Source organism: Amblyraja radiata, chromosome 31, assembly GCF_010909765.2.
Source record: "Amblyraja radiata isolate CabotCenter1 chromosome 31, sAmbRad1.1.pri, whole genome shotgun sequence".
Taxonomy (NCBI): Eukaryota; Metazoa; Chordata; class Chondrichthyes; order Rajiformes; family Rajidae; genus Amblyraja; species Amblyraja radiata.
In genome coordinates, this window is record NC_045986.1 from 27,400,621 (window position 1) to 27,426,620 (window position 26,000).

The following is a 26,000-nucleotide window of genomic DNA, read 5'->3' on the forward strand; positions in this document are numbered from 1 at the left end:
TTCTATGTGTCATTCGTAACTGTCACTGTATCTCATGTTGTCACTTGTGGGCGGAGCACCAAGGCAAATTCCTTGTATGTGAATACTTGGCCAATAAACTTATTCATTCATTCAACTTGGGTTCATATGTTAATGGTGCAGAGTTAGGCCATTCAGCCCATCAAGTCTACTCCTCCATTCATTTATGGCTGATCTATCTTTCCCTCTCAACCCCATTCTCCTGCCTTCTCCCAGTCACCCCCGACACCCTTACCAATCAACAATCTGTCAACCTCCGCCTTAAAAATATCCATTGACTTGGCCTCCACAGCCACAATTAATCCCACAGATTCACCACCCTCTGCCTAAAGAAATTCCTTCTTATCTCCTTTAGTTTAGTTTGGTTTAGAGATACAGCGTGGGTACAGGCCCTTCGGCCCACTGAGACCATACCAACCAGTGATCCCAGCACACTAACACTAGGGACAATTTATAATGTTACCAAGGCAATTAACCTACAAACCTGTATGTCTTTGAAGCGTGAGAGGAAACCAGAGATCCTGGAGAAAACCCACGCAGGTCACAGGGAGAACGTACAAACTCTGCACAGACAGCACCCGTAGTCAGGATAGTTTAAACCGAAGATAGACACAAAAGGCTGGTGTAACTCAGCGGGACAGGCAGCATCTCTGGAGAAAAGGAATAGGTGTCGTTTCAGGTCAAGACCCTTCTTCAGTGAGAGTCAGGGGAAAGGGAAACGAGAGATATAGAAGGTGATATGGAACAAATGAATTAAAGATATGCAAATGAGTCCCTATGTTAAAGGAATAAGACTGTGGGTTAGGTGAAAACCAGTTAGACAATGAGACCCAACAAAACAACTTTGAAACTAGCCCAACAATATGGGTGGGGGAGGGGCAGAGAGAGAGAGGGGATGCAAGGTTTACTTGAAGTTAGAGAAATCAATATTCATGCCACTGGGCTGCTCATGTTAGTCCACTTGAGATTTGATCTTCATCATTCATTTCTAAAGCTGTGGACACAACGCTGTTTTAATGATGGGAAATGCCCGCTCGTGTTAAACTCATCGTGTACCTGGTTGTCCTTGAACAGAGAGAGATGACAAGATAAAGACCGAGACACAGACTGCCTGAGGCTCTTTGAACCTGCCAGGTTCCTATCGTTACGAAGGTTGAATCTGGCCCAGAAAGTCAAAAACCATTGGCAGAACAAATGGAAAACATCAGGATAGAGTATCTGGCCTCATGGAACCGCAGATGCTAGTTCACCAAAAATGACACGTGATGTTTCGGGTGTGAAGAAGGATACAGACCCGAAACGTCGCCCATCTAAGATAGAGTTTCTTCTCAGCAACTACCGCAACCCAGGATGATTTGGGCAAAATAGTATGAGAGTTTTCCATAACCTTTTCTGCTGGATTAAGATCCATTTCAGAAATTCATCACGCCATGTTTTCAATCCAAGATATAAAATGTAATCCCGTCGTTAGTTTAGTTTAGAGATACAGTGTGGTAACAGGATCTTTGACCCACTGAGTCCACACTGACCAGCGATCCCTGCACACTAACACTATCCTACACACACTAGGAGCAATTTTACATTCATACCAAGCCAATGAGCCTACAAACCTGTACATCTTTGGAGTGTGGGGAAAAAACCCCCAAGATCTCTGAGAAAACCCACGCAGGTCACGGGGAGAACATAAAACTCTGAACAGACAGCGCCCACAGTTTGGATCTAACCCGAGTCTCTGGCGCTGTGAGGCAGCAACTCTACGACTGTCTTTGAAACGAGTTTTAGTCAGTAATGTGTTAACCTGAAGCTTGGAGAGTCAGTAGTTAGATGTGAACAAGCTGATGGGTCCAGTTCAGGGCAACGGCTTAGGAAGGATGTCAGGGTGTGTGGAGCTCTTCCAGGGATGAAGGGCGGCAGTAATGGGGAGACACTGGGATACTGCAGGGAATATTGAGAACAACATCATACAAGTGTTTAATATTATGAAGACACAGGGAACTACAGATGCTGCTTTACAAACAAAAGACACAGAGTGCTGGAGTAAGTCAGCGGGTCAGGCAGCATCTCTGGAGAACATGGATAGGTGACGTTTATAGTCGGGCTCCATCAATCAGTCTGAAGGTACCCGAGACAAAACGTTGTCTGTCCATATCTTGCAGAGATGTAGCCTGGCCCACTGAGTTACTCCAACAGACTGTGTCATGTTTAATATCATGAAGGTTTTTTTTTAAACTTATTCATTTCCAAGGATCTGTTAAGGCCGGCATTTGTTGACCAACCTTTGTTTCTCTTGAGAAAGTGGACCATTATGGACACACGGGAACAGGAGTCAGCCATTCGACTCATCGATTGCTGAGGAGCTCCGACCCAGTAATAAATCTTTGCTGAGAAAATAATTGTCTTTTTTTTGTCAACCTTCTTTTGCTGGAAAAATATCACCAGTTGGTCGAGTGGGTGAAGTAAATAATCACTAGCATCATCGCTGAGCTGTGGAGGAGGCTTTGGTGAGACAACCTCCAGCCCACACATTGGGCAGCTGCCAATAGCCCAACACCTTGCATCATCTCACTGGATCCTGCTGCTGCACAGACGTTTACACGGGGCATATACAAAAATATCAAAGCAGTCATTTTTCCATGCCTTTTCACTTTGTTATTCCCACTGGTCAGAGAGGAATAGATGGAGGCAGCCCTTTCTTCAACAACGTTATCAGGTAACTGCCCAACTCTTCATCCTGAAAACATAAAGGAATATTGACAATTATTGTCAAGTACTGGAGCCGTTTATGCTGGGAGCAAAAATCTTTGATGATCAATCAGGGCCGCCGATCATCTTAGGGCGGTATTATGATCCTATTTTTATTACTGCTCTTATTGTATTCTCCCCCATGTGATTATAACCCCATGGTTTTGTCCCAGGCTGGCTTTAAACATCCAAATGCTTTAGAAGGAAACTTTCTCCATCGGTCAGTCTTTTTAGAGTTTAGTGTTTAGAGATACAGCGCAGATACAGGCCCTTCGGCCCAACGAGTCCGTGCCGACCAGCGATCACCTCAAACTCGAGCCGATCCTACATTAGGGACAATTTGCAATTTTACCAAAGACAATTAACCTACAAACTTGTGTCTTTGGGATGTGGGAGGAAACTGGAGCACCCGGAGAAAACCCATGTGGTCACAGGGAGAAGGTACAAACTCCATAAGGACAGCAGCCGCAGTTAGGATCGAGCCTACTGTGTCGGGGAGGATAAGGCAGCAGCTCGACCACTGTGCCGACATTTTATCGTCCCATAGTTTTTGTATGCTCTACGACAGCTCAGATTTAATACAATTATATATTTCTCTGTTGGGCAGCAGAATATATTCCACAGCCTGAAGAGCCTCCTTGATGCTTTACTCTGTTTCTCTGGCATGTCGGGGGCCGAGGCTGAGGGGAGACTTGACAGAAGTTTATAAAATTATGAGAGGCCTATATAGATAGGGTAGACAGTCAGAACCTTGTCCCAGGATGGATATATCAAAGACTAGAGGGCAGAGCTTTAAGGTGAGAGGCACAAACTTTCTTGGGAATGGATGGGGCTGGTATTTTTTTCACACAAAGAGAGGTGGGTGCCTGGAATATACTGTGAGGGGAGGTGGTGGAGGCAGACAAGATAGCGGCATTTAAGAGGCTTTTAGATAGGCACGTGGATATGCAGGGAATGGAGGGATATGGATCTAATGTAGACATAGATTAGTTTAGCTTGAAATCAGGTTAAGCATAGACATTGCGGGCCGAAGGGCCTGTTCCTGTGCTGTACTGTTCTATGCTCTATTCTATTTCATCTTCTGTATTTACAGATGCTGCTTTGTGTTATTGTTGTTACAAATAGTTATATACGTTAGCTCTGAGTAAAGTATTTGGCTTCATTGTGTAGAAATCATTTGCCAACAATTGCATTAGTCATTTGGAAACTTTTATTTCCAAATGACTAACTTTACAAACAGAATGACTTTTTGACATGCTCAACCACAAATGAGATGTAACTTTCGATTTTCAAATCCTTTATCGCATGAAATTAAACAGATCCTCATGAAACGGAACACTCACTTGTGGTCACCGTGGATATACACACTTGCCAACTAGAAAATGTCTCTTTTTCTCATTTATGTAGTGAAACTAGCCAGTGTGTCACTTTCCCATTGCCGAGACCTCAAATACTTATTTGCAACATTTGTGCAGGGTACAATGTGGGTTAAACACTGAATGGGAATTTAGATCGAATTGCATTCTCTCTTTCATTCAAGTTTAATTTAGTTTAAAAATACAGAGCAAGTCCGTGCCAACCAGCGATCTCCACGCACTAGCACTATCCTACACACTAGGGACAATTTACAATTTTTACCAAAGCCAAATTAACCTACAAACCCGTACGTCTTTGGAGCGTGGGAGGAAACTGGAGCACCCGGGGAAAACCCGCGCAGGTCATGGGGTGAACGTACAAACTCCGCGCAGACAGCACCCATAGTCAGGATCAAACCCAGGTCTCCGGCGCTGTGAGGCAGCAACTCTGCTGCCCATGTTATAGATTAACTTTGTTGTGTCCTTCTACTGTATTGGAGTAGGAGCATTTTTAAACAAGTGTAGCAAACGTGAACATTGTCCATCATTCATATTAAGCAGGACACTTACAGGCAGCGTCAGAGCCTTTAGCGAGTCACACAGTGACCCGTGGAATATTGTGAACAGAAAGCTGAGCTGAATATTGAAAGATTCTCCTTTTAGCCTGAAGTTCGCTGGTTTTCCAAAACCTTCACTCACCTGGTAAGTCCACGAAACCAACACATCTTTCGTGCTCTGGTCATCAGACGTTGCACTGATTTTAATGAGAATGGATTCCACCATCACAGACCCATCGGGGAGGTGCTGGATAGGATAATCTTTCAGGATGCTTTAAAAAACAAAGAACCAGTTGAGTTGTACAACACTACCACATCTTATATACTTAACGCCTCATAAACAATGTTAATATTAAGCAACTGTCAGGTTCACTAATTCCTGTTGTGAATGCATGAGACTATTTTCCTCACATTGATGTTGGAGATCACAGCCAAGCCAGCTTTTGGCCAGCAGTCTGCATTTTATCAGCAGCCTGTTCATTACTTTCATTATAAACTGTACAGCAACATGGACTCACGATCAACCAGCATTTATCACAGGCAGACTAACATTCGCTCTCTTAGGATAATTTGTCCCGCCTTTTCTGGTTAAAAATACACAGCCATTTTGTTACGGTCTGTAGAAGTCAAAGAGTCAAATATACCATGTGGAGGCTTCCCTTTCTCCAGCTTCTCCCTCTATCCTAACGCACAACTAATTAACTCCATCGTACAGATTCCCTCTCATTTTATTGCAAACGACAAAGTTCCTTTTCTGTCAAATACGGCCATAGACCCGGGTTCGATTCAACCTCAGGTGCAGTCTGTGTGGAGTTTGCAGGTTCTCCCCGAGAACGCATGGATTTTCTCCGGGTGCTCCGGTTTCCTCCGACACTCCACAAAGATGTACAGGTTTGTAGGTTAATTGGCTTCGGTAAAATTGTAAATTGTCCCTAGTGTGTAGGATAGTGGTAGTGTATGGGGATCGCTGGTCGGCGCGGAAACGGAACGTGAAATATTTGATCATGTTTCAATAGGTATAAAATAAAGGTAAATTTAAATATTGCAGTTTTAAAAGCAAGTCTTTCCAATAAAAAAAATCAGAATAATGGTTTAGAAGCTTGTGATTTTGCAGCAGTTTCCTCTCTTCCAGGATTAAATCACAACCAACGTTTAGTTAGTCTACTTGGAAAATGTTTAATTCCTTATATTGGAACTAAAGACACAGAAGAGTAGATCGAATCACTAAGTTTAGTTTAGAGATACAGTATGGAAACAGGCCCTTTGGCCCATCGAGTCCACGCTGACCATCTATTGACAGTAGTTCTATGTTATCCCACTTTCACATCCACTCCCTACACAACTGGGACAATTTTACGCAGACCAATTAACATGGGATGTGGGAGGAAGCCGGAGCACTCAGAGGAAGCCCGTGTAGTCAGAGTGAGAATGTGCAAACTACGCACAGACAATTTGGGATCGAACCCAGGTCTCTGGCGCGGTGAGACAGTAGCTTCACCAGAATAGTATAGAAGGTGTTTGAACAGAAATACAAATTGAATAATGTTTTCAAGAAGGAACTGCAGATGCTGGAAAATCGAAGGTACACAAAAATGCTGGAGAAACTCAGCGGGTGCAGCAGCATCTATGGAGCGAAGGAAATAGGCAACGTTTCGGGCCGAAACCCTATGGAGCGAAGGAAATAGGCAACATTTCGGGCCGAAACCCTTCTGGGTTTCGGCCCGAAACGTTGCCTATTTCCTTCGCTCCATAGATGCTGCTGCACCCGCTGAGTTACTCAACCTGATACAAGCAAAGGAAATAGGCAACATTTCGGGCCGAAACCCAATCTGGGTTTCGGGCCGAAACGTTACCTATTTCCTTCGCTCCATAGATGCTGCTGCACCCGCTGAGTTTCTCCAGCATTTTTGTGTGCCTACAAATTGAATAATATCTTTTTAAATAGACATCTTATACGGTAAGCCTTGGCCTAAGCATCGGTGGTTTATATACTGGGGGTCAAGAGATGCTTCTCATGTTGAGTAATACAAGCAACTGATGAAGTGGAACACGTTGCTTGCTCATTAGTTTATGATTAATTAGTTTATGGTTCGGCTTGTACTCGCTAGAATGTAGAAGATTGAGGGGGGACCTTATAGAAACTTACAAAATTCTTAAGGGGTTGGACAGGCTAGATGCAGGAAGATTATTCCCGATGTTGGGGAAGTGCAGAACAAGGGGTCACAATTTCAGGATAAGGGGGAAGTCTTTTAGGACCGAGATGAGAATATCATTTTTTACACAGAGAGTGGTGAATCTGTGGAATTCTCTGCCACAGAAGGTAGTTGAGGCCGCAGTTCATTGGCTATATTTAAGAGAGAGTTAGATGTGGCCCTTGTGGCTAAAGGGATCAGGAGGTATGGAGAGAAGGCAAGTACGGGATACTGAGTTGGATGATCAGCCATGATCATATTGAATGGCAGTGCAGGCTCGAAGGGCCGAATGGCCTACTCCTGCACCTATTTTCTATGTTTCTATTACAAAGGACAAACTGCACCCCTTCACCTTAGTGAGTCTAATTACAATTGGTGCACATAATCAGCAGTTTTTGTCTGATCGAAAGAGCAGCTAAAAGAGATGCAGAAACACATTAAAATGCATGCTAAAGACACTAGATTCAGACAGCGCCAGCATTATGATCCCCTGGGTTAGATTTAATTATAATAGATAAGAGGGATCCCAAGTTATTTGTAGCACATAAGGAAAAAATACACCTGTCTTACATCCCACGAGGCAACTGAACAGAAGAGTAATTGTTTCTGTTTCAGGTTTTCTTATGTTTGGAAGGTCCTTTAGTATGAATAAATTTAGCAGTGTATTATCAAGGGTATTCTCTCTGTTCGGGAGGACATTCTATGTGGTGTGTGTCGTGGTATTTTGCTGGAACTGCCATAAACACAGACAAAGATAGCTACATCCTGAGTTGGCCCAATTATTCCGACGTACTCGGGCGGCCACGATGGCGCAGCGGTAGAGTTGCTGCCTTACAGCGATCGAATCCAGCGGCGGAGACTCGGGTTCGATCCCGACTACAGGTGCTGTCTTTATGGAGTTTGTACGTTTTCCCCGTGAACGCGTGGATTTTCTCCGAGATCTTCAGTTTCCTCCCACACGTACAGGTTTGTAGGTTAATTGGCTTGGTGTATGTGTAAAATTGTTCCCAGTGTGTGTGTAGGATAGTGTTAGTGTGCGGGGATCGCTGGTCGGTGCGGACGGACTCGGCGGGCCAAAGGGCCTTTTTCCGCGCCGTATCTCTAAATTAAACTGTGCTAAACACTCACTTTTTCAGGTGGTTGTATATCCGGTTCAAGGTGTCCTGTTCTGAGTGGTGGTCTTGTATCTGTACCTTACAGGTGTAGCGGAGATGATGCTCGCTCAGACCCAACTCTTTTACGGCTTGTTCAGGTGAAACCAGACGAAGGCTCTAGACGTCAAGTCAAGTCAAGTCACTTTTATTTCTATAGCACATTTAAAAAACAACTTGCGTTGACCAAAGTGCTTTACATTGGTGGAGGTACTAACGTTATACAACAGTGGTTCATAGATTAAGTGCATACATAAATACACACATATAGCCCTCCCTCAGAGGACGTCAAGAAAGGCTTGAGAGTAAAGATGAGTTTTAAGTCTCGACTTAAAAGAGTCGATGGAGAGGGCAGTTCTGATGGGAAGAGGGATGCTGTTCCACAGTCTAGGAGTTGCAACTGCAAAGGCGCGGTCGCCCCTGAGCTTATGCCTAGATGTTCAGTAACCCCAAGTCGGCCGATCTGAGGGACCTGGAGGTGGTGTGGTGGGTAAGCAGCCTTTTGATGTAGGTGGGGGTAAGTCCGTTAAAGACGTAAGGAGCAGAGGAGAATTACATTTTCTCCAATTCAATAGATCAGCAAATTTACAATTAAAATTAACTCTAACTTACTTTATAATTTAATTCACAATTTAACTTAAACGCATTACTCACATTATCCTTTATGATCAGCGTGCCGTGCATTAGCTTCTGTTTCTTTGGATCTGGTATCGGACCTAAAGTGTGGGAAGGAAATATACGCAGCTCTCATAACAATCAACATTTTTCATAAAGTAAAATGCTTACGTAACTAATTAAAAAAATAAAATAAAAAATAAAGAAAATTCAAGATAAGGTCAAGGTTCCACCAACGTGTGAGAAATCTGACCCTTGAGTAATAATGTTGAGGAGACATTAGGGCTGGTACTGAGGATCTTGAGGCCATGTACCGGGGCTCTGTGTGGTGCACAGTGCAGTCGGCACGGTGGCACAGTGGCCGAGTTGCCGCCTTACAGCGCCAGAGACCTGGGTTTGATCCAGACCACAGGTGCTGTCTGTGTGGAGTTTGTACGTTCTCCCTGTGACCGCGTGGGTTTTCTCCGGGTGCTCCGGTTTCCACCCACACTCGGAAGACGTGCAAGATTGTTGGGTAATTGGCTTCTGTAAATTGTCCCCAGTGTGTAGGATAGGACTAATGTACAGGGTGATCGTTGGTCAGCACAGACACGGTGGGCCGAAGGGCCTGTTTCCGCGCTGTATCGATAGACTAAACACAGCTACCCATCCATCAGTCCCATCACCTCCTGCCTCATCTCCGGAACTATTTGCAGTTCTCATTGTGGACACCAAGAAGCATCACCTACTGTCTCATAAAACCAGAAGCAAATAAGTCAAATTTGATACAGAAATACTTTCTCAGTCAAAAAGTAGAGGAGGATGTGGTGCTCCAGTTGAATGTGTTCATGCGAGTGCCATTAGTAACCTTTGACAGGCTATTTTGTGCATCAGAATGGCACAGCTGGTAGCTCACAATGCCAGAGACCTATGTTCGACCCTGACCCTGTGTGGAGTTTGGTCAGCGTAGACCCGGTGGGCCGAAGGGCCTGTTTCCATGCTGTAGCTTTCAAACAATTCAATCAAAGAAAACCCCAGGTTACACATACAACAAACTATATCTTTAACCAAAAGCCTGTTACTCATTGCTGTGTGTTATCGGAGTTGTGGTCATTCGCCACAGACACCGCGGTGATCAAACCAAGGTCCATCTTGATGAGGCAAACCATTTGACAAAACATTCACTTGCAAACACAACTATAGGATTGTTTTAAGACTCGATAGAAAGAATAATTTGATTACCAAGAGCCGAATCCCTTTTGAGCAAACAGAGAGAAATATCCACAGGAATATTGGGATTGGTCACGATTGTACAGGTCTCTCCATTGGCTGGCATGTAGCAATTAATACCTAGGGAAAACATGAACACCAATAGGTATCAGGCATCATCATTGCTGACAAACACTTATTCATGGTTATACTTCGAGTAAAATGGAACTGATGTTAGCACAGCACAAGAGCAGGTCCTTCCATCTACAGCAAGAAACAAACTGCTGGAGGAGCTCAGCGGATCATGCGGCATCTGTGGTGGCAGAGGAAGAGGTGACGTTTCGGGTTGGGACTCTGCATGGGGAATGAGGGTGGAGAGGGGAGGGAGCCAGCGGAACGGGGAGAGGAGCAAGGGTGAGGGGGTAGGGAGCAGTGAGAAGGGGTGAGGGAGGAGGGGGGAGGGAGGGAAGGGGGAGGGGGTGAAGGAAGGGGGGGGGGAGGGAGACAGGTGATGACGGGGGAGGGGGACGGTGGACAAATGCAGCCGGGTGGGGGCTGAGGAGGCTGGAGGTAGAGACAGAGGCTGAAAGGTGAAAAGCAGAGACCGCAGAGGCTCTGGAATCTGATATGTAAGCAATGTGGGAAGTGAAGTTGGATAAGGGAGATGGAACCAGCGTGAGAACGGTGATAGAATGTGTAATGGGGTCTTGGGGGAGGAGTGGTGAAGAAGGGTGAGGTGAAAGAACATGGGTTCGGATCAGGACAGAGAAGGAACCCAGGGAGTGCGGGCTACTTGAAGTTGGAAAATTCAACGCTCATACTATTGGGTTGGAAATGACCCAAGCGGAATATGAGGGGCTGTTCCACAGGGATATTGGGATCGGCACATGGATATGCAGGGAATGGAGGGATATGGGTCATGTGCAGGCAGAGGAGATCAGTTTAACTTGACATTGTGCTCAGCATTGAGATTGTGGGTCGAAGGGGCAGTTCCTGTCATGTACTGCCCCACGTTCTATGGATCTATGAGGGAAAATACAGATGAAAAATTGATGGGAAAGTCATTTTTAATAATAAATTGAAAGTGGAGCCAAATGTAATGAATGTCTTGTCCAATTCATATTTTTATGTAAGCCTCACAATTGCGATCACAAGAAAAGATTTGCAGCACGGTGGCGCAGCGGTAGAGTTGCTGCCTCACAGCGCCAGAGACCCAGGTTCAATCCTGACCACGGGTACTGTTGCTACGTTCTCCGGGTGCTCCGGTTTCCTCCAAAGACATACAGGTTTGTAAGCTAATTGGCTTTGGTAAAATTGCTAAATTGTCCCTAGTGTGTGTAGGATAGTGCTATTGTATGGAGATCTCTGGTCGCAGCGGGTGGACTCAGTGGGTCAAAAGGCATGTTTCCATGCTGTATCTCGAAACTAATTTGATTGGGGTCCACAAAGGTCTTCGTTGGTTTTCATTGCAGGTGTAATGATGCTGGAGTTTGAACAGGCAACTGAACCATCCTCCCACAACTAGAGGGCAGTGCTGAACTACCATCTACCTCGTTGGTGATCCTCGGACTATCTTTGATCAGACTTTGCTGGCTTTACCCTGCACTAAACGTAATTCCCTTATCATGTACCTGTACACTGTGAATGGCTCGATCGCAATCATGTATTGCCATTCCGCTGGCTGGTTAGCACGCACCAAAAGCTTTTCCCTGTACCTCGGTACATGTGACAATAAACTAAATGGAAACTGAAACAGTTTGAAGGAGACTTACTAAATTCCTGCTCAATCTTCTGTTTGAGGAATCCCATTTTCTTCGCTTCCCCGTGCACCAACAGCACGTGATGTGGCTCTGCCTGACGGATGAGTTGCATGATGCCCTTGGCGTCTGCATGTGCACTGAACGACATGTACTCCACCTGCATCTTCACCTCCAGCTGGCAAGCACGAGGGAGGAACAGCACCATTAGAACATTTGATTTGTCAACTGAAGTGAAACAAGTTTTAGAACAACTCAAAATCTCAATTGCTTTAATTAGACAATGCAAAAGAAATAACGAAAGCTTCACAATCTCCCCTCTTTATCATGGATCTCTTTATGATGGATTTTGGTTATATCCATTATCTTCATTCCACCATTTTGGTTGCAGTGGACCTCGGTGTCCGATCGTGGTGGTGGTTGGTGGGACAGCGTTGGGCGGTGGGTAGAGGGTGAGCAGTAAAACGCTCGTGAAGAACGTTGCATTGGTCATGGTTTTGAAGCAGCTGCAACTAAGCGAGGTCCCGGGGTGTCGGGAACAGACGCAGCGCGCACCAAAGATTTCTGGCGCGCACAACGCGTGCCTCAGTCGCTGGTTAACGCCGTCAGGCTCCCGTTGCAGCGCTCCCCTGCATCCACCATGTGGCCAACGAGCTGGCGCACTGCGTGTGTGTCCGGGGACTGCGGCTCTCCCTAGATCAACCCCCACTCCCCCAGCGCACGCATCTTCCTGCCCGGCCTTGGATTAAACTAGTTACTATTTACCCTCCTTGCTCAGAGCGGTCACTCAGCAATAACACACACCATTCCCCCTCCCCCACATCGTCCAGTATAACGAGGGTTTACAGTACATTAATTTTTAGATGGACTACGTATCCTGCAACATATCATATTGTGACTTCTTATGCCTCGCTGTCAACTAATCTCCAATAATAGCTCACGAGAAGACAAGGTCAGCCTGACTAATGATATCAGTTTGCTGAGAATAAAGCCTCCTCAGCTATTTTCCAAGCAGAAAAACATTTGCAAGTGTGAGACTGTGCCGGAGTGTGGTGGCTCTGTGCGTGCTGGGCCCAGAGGAGAGACGACTGTCACCCCACGCTTTTAAATCATTTTTCCACCTGTAAATCTACCATTATTTCCATCTGTCCGCACTGTGGCATGCTTCCTCTTCCCTCCACCATTTGTACCGCCGTTTGGCTTGTTTTCACGTGTAATATTACCTGGTTTGACTCCAGGGCACACAAACTAAAGCCTTTCACTGTACCTCGATACACATGACAATAATAAACCTAAACTTAAAGCTTGGCTGGCGAGGGAAGGTGGGGTTTTGTGGCGTTTAAGAGGCGCTTAGACAGCACATGGAGATGGAGGGAATGGAGGGATGTGGATCATGTGTAGGCGGCGATTAGGTTACCTTGGCCTTACGTTCAGCACAGGCATTGTGGGCTGAAGGGCCTGTTCCTGTGCTGTAATTTTCAATGAAGGGCACAACATGCTGGAGTAACTCAGCCGGCCAGGCAGCATTTCTGGAGAACATGGATAGGTGACGTTTCGGGTCGGGACCCATCTTCAGACAAAGACTGTGCTTTTTAATGTTCTAAATACACTAACAATGTTCGTAACAGATAAGCCAACTAGAATTACAAGCTCCTCGAACAAAAATAAAAGGCATCTTTCTGTACGATGAATCCACAAACGAATTGGGGGGGAAAAAGGTAGATATAAAATGGAGACCTAAAAAAAATGGTTGGAATAATAAGATTAAAACTGACGGGGAAATGGGACGTGGTTATTGTAAAAGGCTTTTGGAAACACATTTGAAGCAACCATTTCGCCAGTGAAACAGCGGGGGCTGTGAAAGAGCTTGGTTGAGTCAGAGGCAGTAAAGGACACAGCTCCAGCGAGCGAGCGGGAAGTGATTAATGAGAGCCTGAGGAATCAGCGTGGAGCCGTTTAAATAATAGATATAATCAATTGAGAGTGCTGGGACCAATATGTGTTGTTTGATTTTGTTGATGATGACAGAAAACGGGAAAAGGGGAAGAAAACAGCCACAAATCACAGAGAACAATAGACAATATGTGCCGGAGTAGGCCATTCGGCCCTTCAAGCCAGCACCGCCATTCAATGTGATCGTGGCTGATCATCCCCGTTCCTGCCTTCTCCCCATATCCCCTGACTCCGCTATCTTTAAGAGCCCTATCTAGCTCTCTCTTGAAAGCATCCAGAGAAATTGCCTCCACTGCCGTCTGAGGCAGAGAATTCCACAGACTCACCACTCTCTGTGAGAAAAAGTGTTTCCTCATCTCCGTTCTAAATGGCTTACTCCTTATTCTTAAACTGTGTGGCCCCTGGTTCTGGACTCCCCCAACATCGGGAACATGTTTCCTGCCTCTAGTGTTCCAAGCCCTTAACAATCTTATATGTTTCAATGAGATACCCTCTCATCCTTCTAAACTCCAGAGTGTACAAGCCCAGCTGCTCCATTCTCTCAGCATATGACAGTCCCGCCATCCCGGGAATTAACCTTGTATACCTACGCTACACTCCCTCAATAGCAAGAATGTCTTTCCTCAAATTAGAATCAACTGCTGAAAATCTGGGAACATTACGGCTCAAACAACTGCCAGTTGTGGACAAATACAGAGAGGGGGAATGCTACTGGAATCACTAAGTGAATGGTAGCAGACTACAGGGCATGTTGCAAAGTGTCTTTAGCCCATTAAATTCACCCAGTACCACACGTGACAGCAATAAAACACAACAAAGCGGACACAAAAATGCTGGAGTAACTCAGCAGGTCAGGCAGCATCTCTGGAGAAAAGGAATAGATGATGTATCGGTTGAGACCCTTCTTCAGACTCAAAGTGTGTATGAAGAAGGGTTCCGACTCGAAACGTCACCTATTCCTTTTCCCCAGAGATGCTGCCTGACCCGCTGAGTTACTCCAGCATTTTGTGTCCATCATCGGTGTAAACCAACAGTTGCAGTTCGCACCTACGCAAATTAATCATTTATCTCAGTTCCATTTGAGGGATCACATTTTATCATCTGCCACGGTGCGAATCAATTTGATGAGATCTTCTGCTTTTTGGGATGAGTTGGATAGGCAAGAGTTTCCCCCTCAGTGAGAAGAACTAACAGCACGACTCTCGTTCAAGAAAGCAAAGCAGTCCTCACCGTTTGTCTCCCCTCCATTTCAAGTTTCCGTTGTCCGCTCAGAATCTTGTGTCCCACCGTTCCTTGTACACAGTATCCAGGCATGATAACCTGCGGCAACGAGGGTGCAGATTACAATCCAAACTAAATATGGTGACCAATCCGTTGAGATTTCAGAATAAATTCCCCTTTTTTCCACATAAAGTGGTGTCACAGATAGAGAGGGTGGTCAAGAAAGCTGTTCATTGACCTTCATGAGTCAGAGTATTGAGTATAGAAGTGCTTGAGTAACTCAGCGGACGGGGCGGGCAGCGTCTCTGGAGAACATGGATGGGTGACGTTTCGCGTCGGGACCTTTCTGCAGACTATTCAGTATAGAAGTTGGGATAGGCACAAAATGCTGGAGTAACTCAGCGGGTGAGGCAGCATCTCTGGAGAGAAGGAATGGGCAACCATTCCTTCTCTCCAGAGATGCTGCCTCACCCGCTGAGTTACTCCAGCATTTTGTATCTACCTTCGATGTAAACCAGCATCTGCAGTTCTTTCTTACACATTGTTGCACATTACAGTTGTACAAGGTGTTGGTGAGGCTGCATTTGAAGTGTTCAGTTTTGGTCACCCCTTTTATGGGATCCCAATGTCATTAAGGTGGAAAGAGTGCAGAGAAGATTTACGAGGATGTTGCCAGGGCTTGAGGGCCTGGGCTATACGGAGAGGTTGAGCAGTTCCTTGGAACGCAGGAGGCTGAGGGGTTATAGAGGTGTGTAAGATCATGAGGGGAATAGATGGGATGAATGCACAGTGGTTTTTACCCAGAGTAGGGCAATCAATACCCAGAGGACATAGGTTTAGAGTGAGAGGGGTAAGAAGTCGAGGGGCAACTTATTCCATACAGAGGGCGGTGAGTATGTGGAACGAGCTGCCCGAGGAGGTAATTGTCGCAATATTTAAAATATATTTGTTGAGGTACATGGATGGTAAAGGTTTACAGGGATAAGGTGGGGGGGACAAGCGTAGAAGGGACATCTTGGTCGACATGGCCAAGTTGGACCGATGGGGAAGTTTCTGTGCCGTATGACTCTATGGAAGGAAGGGATTTGTACTGAAGTGTTTGAGTAAGTGGATCTGATTGCTAACCATGTTTTTGTCGTTTCCTGCCCACTTCCTGAATATCTGCAGGGACTGTCCAGCATGGAGCATGCCTGGGGTAGCAAACACCACCTGAAACAAACAAACACCAGTCTTTATCACAACTTACGTTAGCATGTACACAAAACCTTTAACATCAGGAAGAACAGAGGGGGCAGACATACCCCCATGCATATAAACGGGACTGAGGTGGAGCGCGTCTCCAACTACAAATTCCTCGGGGTACACATCTCGGAGGATCTGTCCTGGTCCCTCAACACCTCCAAACTGATCAAAAAGGCCCAGCAGCGCCTTTACTTCCTGAGGAGGCTCAAGAAAGCTCACCTGTCCCCCCAGATCCTGACCAGCTTTTACCGCTGTACCATCGAAAGCATCCTGACCACCTGCTTCACGGTATGGTACAGCAGTTGCACCGTAGCTGACAGGAAGGCACTGCAACGGGTGGTGAAAACCGCTCAGTACATCATCGGTGCCCCGCTCCCTGCCATGGATGCCCTCCACCGAAAACGGTGTCTGAGACGGGCCAGGAAGATCATCAAGGACCCCTCCCACCCTAACCATGGACTGTTTGCCCTCCTCCCATCAGGGAGGCGGTACAGAAGCCTCAGGTCTCGTACAAGTAGGATGAGGAACAGCTTCTTCAACAACACTATCACATTGCTGAACTCGGAGTCCCGCCGATAGATTTCTCCAGTCTCTCCGTCCACATTGTTTGCTTATTCTGTATTTTTATTTCTATATTGCACTATTACTACGAACAGATGCTAAACTGCATTTCGTTGTACCCATACTTGTATCTGTGCAATGACAATAAAGTTGAATTGAATTGAATTGAATCTTAATTCAAATTCCCAATGCAAAAACCTAATTAGAAAAGTAATTGGTTCAGAGCTCGGAAAATCAAAATAGGAGAAGCAGCGAAAGTACGGTGATAATAATTCAGAGCAGGTCTTTCTTTTAGTTTAAACATTTTTTTGAGATACAGCATGCAAATAGGCCCATCAGCCCACCGAGTCCACACCGACCATCGATCACCCGATCACACTAGGACTATGTTGTCCCACTTTCGCATCCACTCCCTGCTCATTAGGGGCAATGGAATCGATAAACCCGCACATATTTGGGATGTGGGAGGAAATGGGAGAACCCGGAGAGAACCCACGCAGTCACAGGGAATATGTGCAAGCTACACACCGACAGCACCCGAGGTCAGGATCAAACCCAGGTCACCGGTGCTGTGAGGCAGCGGCCACTCTTTGTGGGACATTTCAAACAATTATCACAAGCATCCACAAATGCTGGTGAACAGCCTCCATCACAAACACAAACCCGTATGTTGGCTCATCTCAGGTTTCCGGGGGCTGAGGGACTGGCCTGGGTGTGTAAGGGGTGCGATGTGGGGGTGACAGGGTAACAGGGTAAACAACCAGGAACTGAATCCGATCAATGTTGAACTATAATTGTGAGCGGTACAAATTGAGGAAGCTTTTTTGGGGGTTTTTTAACCAAAGTTTCAAGGATTTTGTCCAACATCAAAAGAGGTAAATTCCCACTGATTAACCCAGTAGTCTCCACTCCATGAGTAGCTCAGGATGATGGGACTATTCGGGAAATGGCGTTCCCATTACTGATGCATTGCACATTCCTTAATCTCATTACAGTGGAGGCTGGGTCACCACAATTAGCTTCACTGCCATCAGGCTGGAAAACTAAAAAGCCCAAAGTAAGCTGATGAATACGGCTCAGTGTTCCCTGCTGAAAAACAGTATGTGGTATCTGGGCAAGGACTGGCGGCTGACACAGCTGCCCCCTTTACGCTTGAGGGATTCGCCAGCATTCACGCACAAAGTGCTCATTCTACAAAACTCCCAAGCGCTGGAGTAACTCGGCGGGCCAGGCAGCATCTGCCGTGGGAATGGGCAGACAATGTTTCAGTTGTACAAGACCTTGGTTAGGCCGCACCTGGAGATACAACTATCTGCAGATGCTGGCTTACCAAAAAAAAAAAGAAATAATATGCTGGAGTAACTCAGCGGGTCAGGCAGAGGACATAGATAGCTGACAATTCGGGTCAGGACGTCACTTAACCATGTTCTCCAGAGATGCTGCCGGGTTCACTGAGTTACTCCACCACTTTCTGTCTTTATTTGGAGAACTATGTCCATTTTTGGTCACCCTGCTATAAGGACATGGTGCAGTGGTAGAGTTGCTGCCTTACGGCACCAGAGACCCGGGTTCCATCCTGACTACACGTGCTGTCTCTACGGATTTTGTACGTTCTCCCCATGACATGCGTGGGTTTTCCCTGGGATCTCTGGTTTCCTCCCACACTCCAAAGACGTACAGGCTTGTAGGTTAATTAACTTGGTAAAATTGTAAATTGTCCCCAGTGTGTAGAATAGTGTTGGTGTGTGGAGGTCACTGATCGGCGGTGACTCCTAGGGTCGAAGGGCCTGTTTCCGCGCTGTTTCGCTAAACTATCTAATGCAATGAGCTGCATGGACAAAATCTTCCTAGTGATGCTCTCAAGTCATAACTGCTGGGTAGTAAAAGTCACTTCATTAGTATTTTTTTTGCTTTTCACCAAAATGCTTCAGTTTTGAGCATCTGGATTGTCACCCTGGGCCTTCCTTTCCCTGTTTTGGGAAAGGTAGCCTCAGTCCGCCCCAAACCTCTCACCTGCTCACACTTTGGGAAGAGCCATTTGTGTTTGGATTATCCTGTGAACACACACATCTACAGTTCTTCACAGAACATTACATAAACCATTTAAAAACATTCAGAACAAGCACTGGAGCAGGGAAAACTAAAATGTTTTTGGATCTAGAAACTTTGGTACACAATGCAACGAAACTAAACGGCAGCATACCATAGGTCCCGGGTTGTCAGCGTAGGTCCTATCAAATGGCTTGATGTGTTTAAACTCGAACATGTTCCTCTGCACAAATGTCTTCCTGATTTTTTGGTTGGTCCATGTGATGAATAGTTTATAGTAATGATTGGCTTTTTCTGTCAGTCCAGTTGAGAAATAAATGGGCGCCTTCAAGTTCATCCTCTCCCTGTGAGCACAAATAACAATTATACTCTGAGCAATACACAGAGGGCTTGAATAACTCAGATGGTCAGGCAGCATTTGGGGAGGGATTTGTGGAGGACAGGGGACATTTCAGGACGGAATCCTTCTTCCAACTTGCTGTAATATAGAAACGTAGAAAATAGGTGCAGGAGTTGGCCATTCGGCCTAGCCAGAATATTGAATTCGGGACATCTTTGACCCTTTCCACACAGCAGAGAATCAAGAAACAAGGCAGTAACAAAAGTTACAGGATATTGTGATGACACGTGGGACTGACTCAGTTTCCAATCACAGTTGTGTGTTCAAATTGCTGAGCAACTTTGACAAAACAATTGAAAGCACAAATCGTAACAATCGGGTTAGATGCACATTTAGTTTAGTTTAGTTTACTTTAGAGATGCAGAACGGAAACAGGCCATTCGGCCCACCGAGTCCGTGCTAACCAGCAATCCGCATACACTAATACTATCCCTTGGGGCAACTTACAAATTTTACCAAGCCAATTAGCCCACAAACCTGTAGGTCACTGGGAGAACGTACGAACTCCGTACAGACAGCACCCGTAGTCAGGATCGAACCCGGGTCTCTGGCGCTGTAAGGCAGCAACTCTACTGCTGCGCCACCATAAACATGGCACCACACTCTTACGGATTTTTAGTGAATTGGGCGGCAAGGGCTGGTTTAAAATTTCCAATATTTTTTTTAAACAGTACTGTTTCTTTTACAAAAAGGCCAACATTTACCAGAAGGTTTCCAGCAGGATGCACAGTTCCTGGGCTCGTCCAAGGGCAAAGACAGGAATCAGCACCTGTTAACAATGAAAGCTCATCAAAATACTAAACAAACTATTGCAAGACGATGATTCCATTTTATTCACCGTTCATTACCGGTCGCCCGCACGCTATTTGAGGGAAGTAACACAAGCTGACTGTTCCTGGTTGACTTCTTGGACTGAGCTGAGCCTTTTGTCCGGCTGCTATGGGCTAACTTGAAACCAGAGGGAGAGAGGAGAAGTGAGGGAGGCAGATCCTGGTGCTGATTCCTTCTGGAAAGGGGGCTGTGGTTAGATGGGACATTAGTTCATGATTGTCACGTGTACTGAGGTACAGTGAAACGCCACCCACAGTGTACAGGGATAAAGGGTGCAATATTTAAATTAAAGATCATTTAAGGGGCTCCCACTTCATATTGTCGTGATTATCTGTGTTCAACCCATGGGAGGCTGGCAGGTAGGTTGTAAACCAAGAATATTGTTGGTTCTTCTTGTCCCTTCCGTCACCTAGCCTGATATCTACCAGGAGTCCCTGGACACCACTTGCTCTCCAGAACATCACTCTGATAGCTGACGCTTCAAGCAGTGAATGACAATAAAGAGCTGATGTTCTAATGCAACTTTATAGGACATTGGGGAGGACGCATTTGTAGTATTGCATGCAGTTTTGGTCGCCCCAATACAGGAAGCATGTGCAGGCTTTGGAATGGCTGCAGAGGAGGTTTACCAGAGTGATACCTGGATTAGGGGAGAGGGGTTAGCTACAGGGAGAGGTTGGATAGACTTGGATTGCTTTCTCTCGATCACCTGTGGTTGAGGGGAGACTTGATGGAAGTTTATAAAATGATGAGGGGCATAGATAGGGTAGTTAGTCAGAACATTTTTCCCCAGGGTGGAAATATCAAATACTAGAGAGCTTAACTTTAAGTTGCAAGGGGCAAAGTTTAAAGGACATGTGAGGGGCACGTTTTTTTTTTACACAGAGCAGTAGGTGTCTGGAACATGCTGCCTGGGGTAGTGGTGGCAGATACAACAGTGGTATTTAAGAGATTGCTGGATAGGCACGTGGATATGCGGGGAATGGAGAGATATGGGCTATGTGCAGGTGGATAAGAGTTGATCTTGGTATTATATTTGGCACAGGCATTGATGGCAGAAGGACATGTTCCTGTGCTGTGTTATTCTATGGGTTGATACTATCCCTGTTGTACATTTCCACACAGTCTATTTTATCTTGAAGCACTCAGATTGGATGCAGCATTACGGCTGTGATCAGAATGAAGCACAGAGCCTCAGGAGCTCACTGGCGTCATCGACTGAGCCAATGGTGCTCTGTGGTTAGGTGCCGTCAGCAAGCTTGTGCGAATGTTAGTAAAGAGGGTGTAAGCAGGAACAACATTTCCGCAGCGAGTACATTATTTACATCGTACCTTTCCGCCCCGTTCTATGGCATCGTGCACCTTCTTCAGAAAGTCCCTCTCTCTGCACCGCTTCGAGTCTCGGATGGTGGTCGCATACGTGGACTCGGAGATTAATAAATCAGGGCGACACTTGTCAATCCAGGCAGCTCTACAGCACGGGAAGGCAACCAGGATATGAGAATGTAAAGTCATTCCACTGGTATCAGGTAAAACTGTTATCAGCTAGAAATATCGCCTGTTCACGTACGCACAACATAGCATTTCATCACAGGGAGAGAGACAGCCCATTGTAACTGTGTCAGCTCATTGGGGAAAAAAATTAATTACACTTCCCTGCTCTTTCATCACATTTCCACAATTCCATCTTTCCATTATCACTCTTAAATATTTAATTTGTATTATAAATTAACTTGGATTTCCCCCGGGTGCTCCGGTTTCCCCCACAATCCAAAGATGTACAGATTTGTAGGTTAATTGGCTTCAGTAAAAATTGTCCCTACAGTGTTAGTGTACGGGGATCGCTGTACTCTAAACTAAACTAAACTAGCGAGGAAACAGCTGGCTGGGTCAGGATATATTTGATATTTAAATCTGGTGGGGTGGAATTCACTAATACTACAGTAGCTGGCGTACTAAGTCACTTATAGTAAACTCTGCTGTCAGGTTTGGACCAGACTCCGGAGGCAGGGCAGTAAAACACTTTAAGGTCATGCACCAAAGGTTAATAATTGTGCTGGGGAGACACCTTGTGGTTGGCCATGGCACTGCATGTGGCCCCCCCTCAATTAAACAAATAACATTGAACACACTACAGCCTGACCTTGTTCTGATGCTTGTGATGCACAGTATTTACACCCAAAACATTTCAATCAACCTTAGTGATGTTGAAAGAATGTATGAACCACAACAAACAATCAAATATTGGTTGATACCAAATAAATCCCAGAACATTTAAGCTACAGTTTAGATATGAAAATTATATTAATGCCAGAGAATAGCATTTCTCATTTGGAAAAATGCTATTGTGTAAGGTATACAGTATTTAACAAACTGTGAATAAAATACAAAGTGCTGGAGTAACTCAGCGGGTCAGGCAATATCTATCGAGGGAATGGACAGACGATGCTTCGGGTCGGGGCTCTCACCCGAAACATTGCCTATCTATTCCCTCCACAGATGCTGCCTGACCCCTCGTGTTACTCCAGCACTTCGTGTTATAGTCAAAATTCCAACATCTGCGGTTCTTTTTGTCCACATTTAACAAAGCTTAGGTAGACACAAAATGCTGGAGCAACTCAGCGGGTGAGGCAGTATCTCTGGAGAGAAGGGATGGGCGACGTTTCGGGTCGAGACCCTTCTTCTGACTGACTTAACAAAGCTTAATTCTGTTGTCTGAGGTGCAGCCAAAACACCACGGGTCTCAGGATGGAGACATTTTAAAAGCAGAAAATATTGTTATAGTTTGACACACGTCTCCCAACCTTGTTGACTTGCGACAGTCTGAACAGAAAATGATGGGGATGGAAATCCAACTTACAAATCTATATTATGAAAAAACATATTAATATGGTACAATCTACTGGCTCAGGGAGGTGACAATCACAGCCCACTGACTAGTTAAAAATAAATTCAGGAGAATTAAAGTAGTTATGGTGGAGTTGCACCTCTCAGTTTTCCTCAGTTTCAAAATGGAGTCACTGTGTTATAACAGGTATTTACTGGAGCGTTACAACTGGAAATAGTTTTATCAATTATAATTGAAGCATTAAAATGAAAGTGAGCCAATGTGCAGACCTACCCCAGGTGTCGATCGGGTGTCATGTTGTAGTCACCCTGTGGATATTAAAACCAAATAAACACCATCAGAGAGAACACAAGAAAAATCAAAACACAACAGTGTACAGACATGAGCGGAATAGATGCACAGATTCTCTTGCCCAGAGTAGGGGAATCCAGCACTAGAGGACATAGGTTTAAGGTGGGTGGGTGGGGGGGGGGGGGGGGGGGGGGGGGGGGGAGATTTAATAGGAACCTGAGAGGTAACTTTTACACCCAAAGGGTGGTAGGTGTATGGAACAAGCTGATGGAGGAGGTAGTTGGGGCAAGTACTATCGCAACGTTTAAGAAACATTTGGACAGGTACATGGATAGGACAGGTTTAGAGGGATATGGTCCAAATGTAGGCAGGTGGGACTAGTGTAGATGGGGCATGATAGCCGGTATGGGCAAATTGGGCCGAAGGTCCTGTTTCCTCGCTGTAAGACTTTATGACACTATAACTTGCAAACAATTCGAGCAGATTTTTATATTTTTTTGTTGAAGTTACTGACGGACTATCTGTTCCAAATGCACTTTTAAGGTAAACCAATTGAAAACCCGTTCACACGAGGCTGTCAGTGGGAGATAGAAACAAACTTAGCATTCCCTGCCACAGACAGGGTAAGTCAGCCTGAGTCCCACGACCACATCACACTCCCCAGTTCAAGGGGGACTGGCTGAACTTTGTTGCCTTCCACCACAGCTGTGGTGGGTGTTTGTGTTCAATTCTATTGTGTATTGTGTGTTCTTTTTAAGTGTATCGCTGCTGGCAAATTCATTTCACTGCACCTTCGGGTGCATGTGGCGAATAAAATTGACTTTGACTTTGACCAGTTGATCCAACTTGTAGGATCAATGCTTAAAGATGTTCAATCAAGTTTGAAAAGTTCTTTCCTGCAGAACCCCTCCTCCTACCACAGTACCACTATCCTACCCCATCCCACCCCAGTCACTCCTTTCCCCCTCCTTGTACTCATCGTCCATCTCGGAGTCCCTGATTGCTTCTTTCCCCCGCCACCCCCTTTCCCTTCCCTCCGCTATCCCTCTCTCTGGCTTTACATCACACTTGTTTTCTCACCTTATCTGACACCCTTTTGTCTCCTATTTACCTCTAGCCTTTGTCACTTACTCTGCCAATCCAACCTCTCAAATGTATCTACCCATCCCCTCCCCGCCTCTCTTTTCCAGCTTTCTCCACCCCTACTGCATCAGTTTGAAGAAGGGTTCCGATCCAAAACGTCGCCTGTTCATTCCCTCCATGGTTGTTGCCTGACCCGCTGAGTTGCCCCAGCACTTTGCGTTCTGCTCAACCTGCTGGAGCAGAACTGCAGATGCTGGCATCTTAAGCAAAACACAACGTGCTGGAGGAACTCAGCCGGTCAGGCAGCATGTGGGGAGAGAATAGACAGGTGACATTTTGGGTCGGGACCCTTCTTCAGTTCATACTGCAGCAAGCAAGCATCCTTTGCGGCTGGGATTATGAATCTTGCCATGTTATACCAGTTGTTCAACGAGAGAACGTGATGATTAGGATTCAAAATAATGTGGTAGTAATAATAAAAATCAAATTTCAGAAAGTCATTAATTCTGACCCTTGAAACAACTGCTCGCTGGTACTGTCTTGTGGTTCTGCAAGCACAGTGCAGCTACTAAGGTTTATTTATACTCACCGTATACACCACAGACTCCGAGCCCACCCGGATTTGAACCATGGCTGCACCCAGCACGTGTCCAGCGTAATACGCCTTTATTTCAAGCTCATCGTCAACCTGGATCATTCCAAAAACATAAGACACGTATCTTTGAACTGAGACAAATCAGACAAATGAGGAGCTTTGTTTATGGTACGGTATGTAAGGGTGAATCATTAATCTCAGGATCAAGAGGCAGCATAGTTGAGAAGACATTTATTACTGCTAATGTTAAAACAAAAACTCTCTACACGTCCAGCTAAGAACTGTTTCAGTGCGAGAGGAGAGAAGGAGGAATGACTAGGGTGGGAAAGATCTTGAATTATGAGATCTTTCCCTGAGCTGACTAAGAATCTTGTTGACTCTATTCCCCTTTCTACATGTGCTGCCTGGCCTGCTGAGTTCTCACAGCATTTTCAAATTTCCAGCACCGGCTATTCCTTAAATATCAAATATAAGCAGTGCGTTACTTACCTGCACTGTCTGATGGAGATGAATGGCCACAACTTTCTTCATGCAGTCTTTTATCATCTGAGAAGTAAAGAAGTTGGTCTCTCCTTTCTTATCAACAGTGATCTTTCTATAATCCTCCAGGAGGATGGGACAAATGGCTTTAGTGGGATGTGTCATGTAAATAGGGCCATCGTAACCAATCATCTCACTCATGTAAGGAAGAGCTCCGCAGTGGTCCAGATGAAAGTGGCTGGAAGGAACAAAGACAAGTGCTCATTTTATAGCAAGTCAGTAAATCTTGAATTAACAGCATCTTTTTCCCCAAAAACATACTACAGGTGCACAACCTTTTATCCGAAGATCCAAATAACGAAAACCTCCGAATAGCGGACATTTTTTCGGTCCTTGAAGAAAGGTCCTTGAAAACGTTCACCGAGGGCGGCCTGCAGAGGTGACAGCGGAACCTGCGGTCGGTCCTCGAAGAAAGGGGAACTAAATCCCCATTCATAAAAGAGAAGGTGAGGGTATATTGCGCGGGAGGGTTAATAATTGACAATATGCTGCTGCCTGCCCGCTGAGTTAAAAAGTTCCCACGGTAGCACGATACACAGTGTATCGTGAGTCTTGCGTGGGAACTTTTTAACTCAGCGGGCAGGTAGCAGCAGCAGATTGTCGCTGCCTTCAGTTTCACCCCACCTACACCCCTCTGCTTCCCGGCCATGTGTGTGACCCCTTCCCTCCCCTCTCCAGCTCCCCGCCCATTGCACCGCCGCGGGGGCTATGCACTGTCTTCATGTCGGCAATGCTAGCAGGTCAGTGCCAGTCACCGGAGACGTCAGGATCAACGGGACACCGACCCCCAGGCCCACTGCAAGCACGGAGA

At 45.7% G+C, this 26,000-nt stretch overlaps 1 protein-coding gene across 3 annotated transcripts in view; it reads right to left on the reverse strand.

The window, feature by feature from the left end:
* Positions 1-1,963: 1,963 nt before the first annotated feature.
* Positions 1,964-26,000, reverse strand: part of ints11 (integrator complex subunit 11) — a 30,153-nt gene continuing 6,116 nt past the window's right edge. For 2 of the 3 annotated variants that reach the window (XM_033048290.1, XM_033048291.1), the window contains exons 5-18: positions 25,139-25,367; positions 24,644-24,742; positions 22,954-22,988; positions 21,165-21,303; positions 19,706-19,770; positions 18,756-18,945; positions 15,875-15,958; positions 14,759-14,848; positions 11,591-11,753; positions 9,852-9,959; positions 8,670-8,731; positions 7,993-8,135; positions 4,815-4,944; positions 1,977-2,749 (exon numbers count right to left, since the gene is read on the reverse strand). In XM_033048290.1, coding sequence (XP_032904181.1) covers positions 2,681-2,749; positions 4,815-4,944; positions 7,993-8,135; positions 8,670-8,731; positions 9,852-9,959; positions 11,591-11,753; positions 14,759-14,848; positions 15,875-15,958; positions 18,756-18,945; positions 19,706-19,770; positions 21,165-21,303; positions 22,954-22,988; positions 24,644-24,742; positions 25,139-25,367 — 1,606 coding nt within the window. In that variant the 3' untranslated portion in view covers positions 1,977-2,680. Of the gene's footprint in view, positions 2,750-4,814; positions 4,945-7,992; positions 8,136-8,669; positions 8,732-9,851; positions 9,960-11,590; positions 11,754-14,758; positions 14,849-15,874; positions 15,959-18,755; positions 18,946-19,705; positions 19,771-21,164; positions 21,304-22,953; positions 22,989-24,643; positions 24,743-25,138; positions 25,368-26,000 lie in introns of all 3 variants that reach the window. The other variant, XM_033048289.1, reaches the window with a different exon arrangement.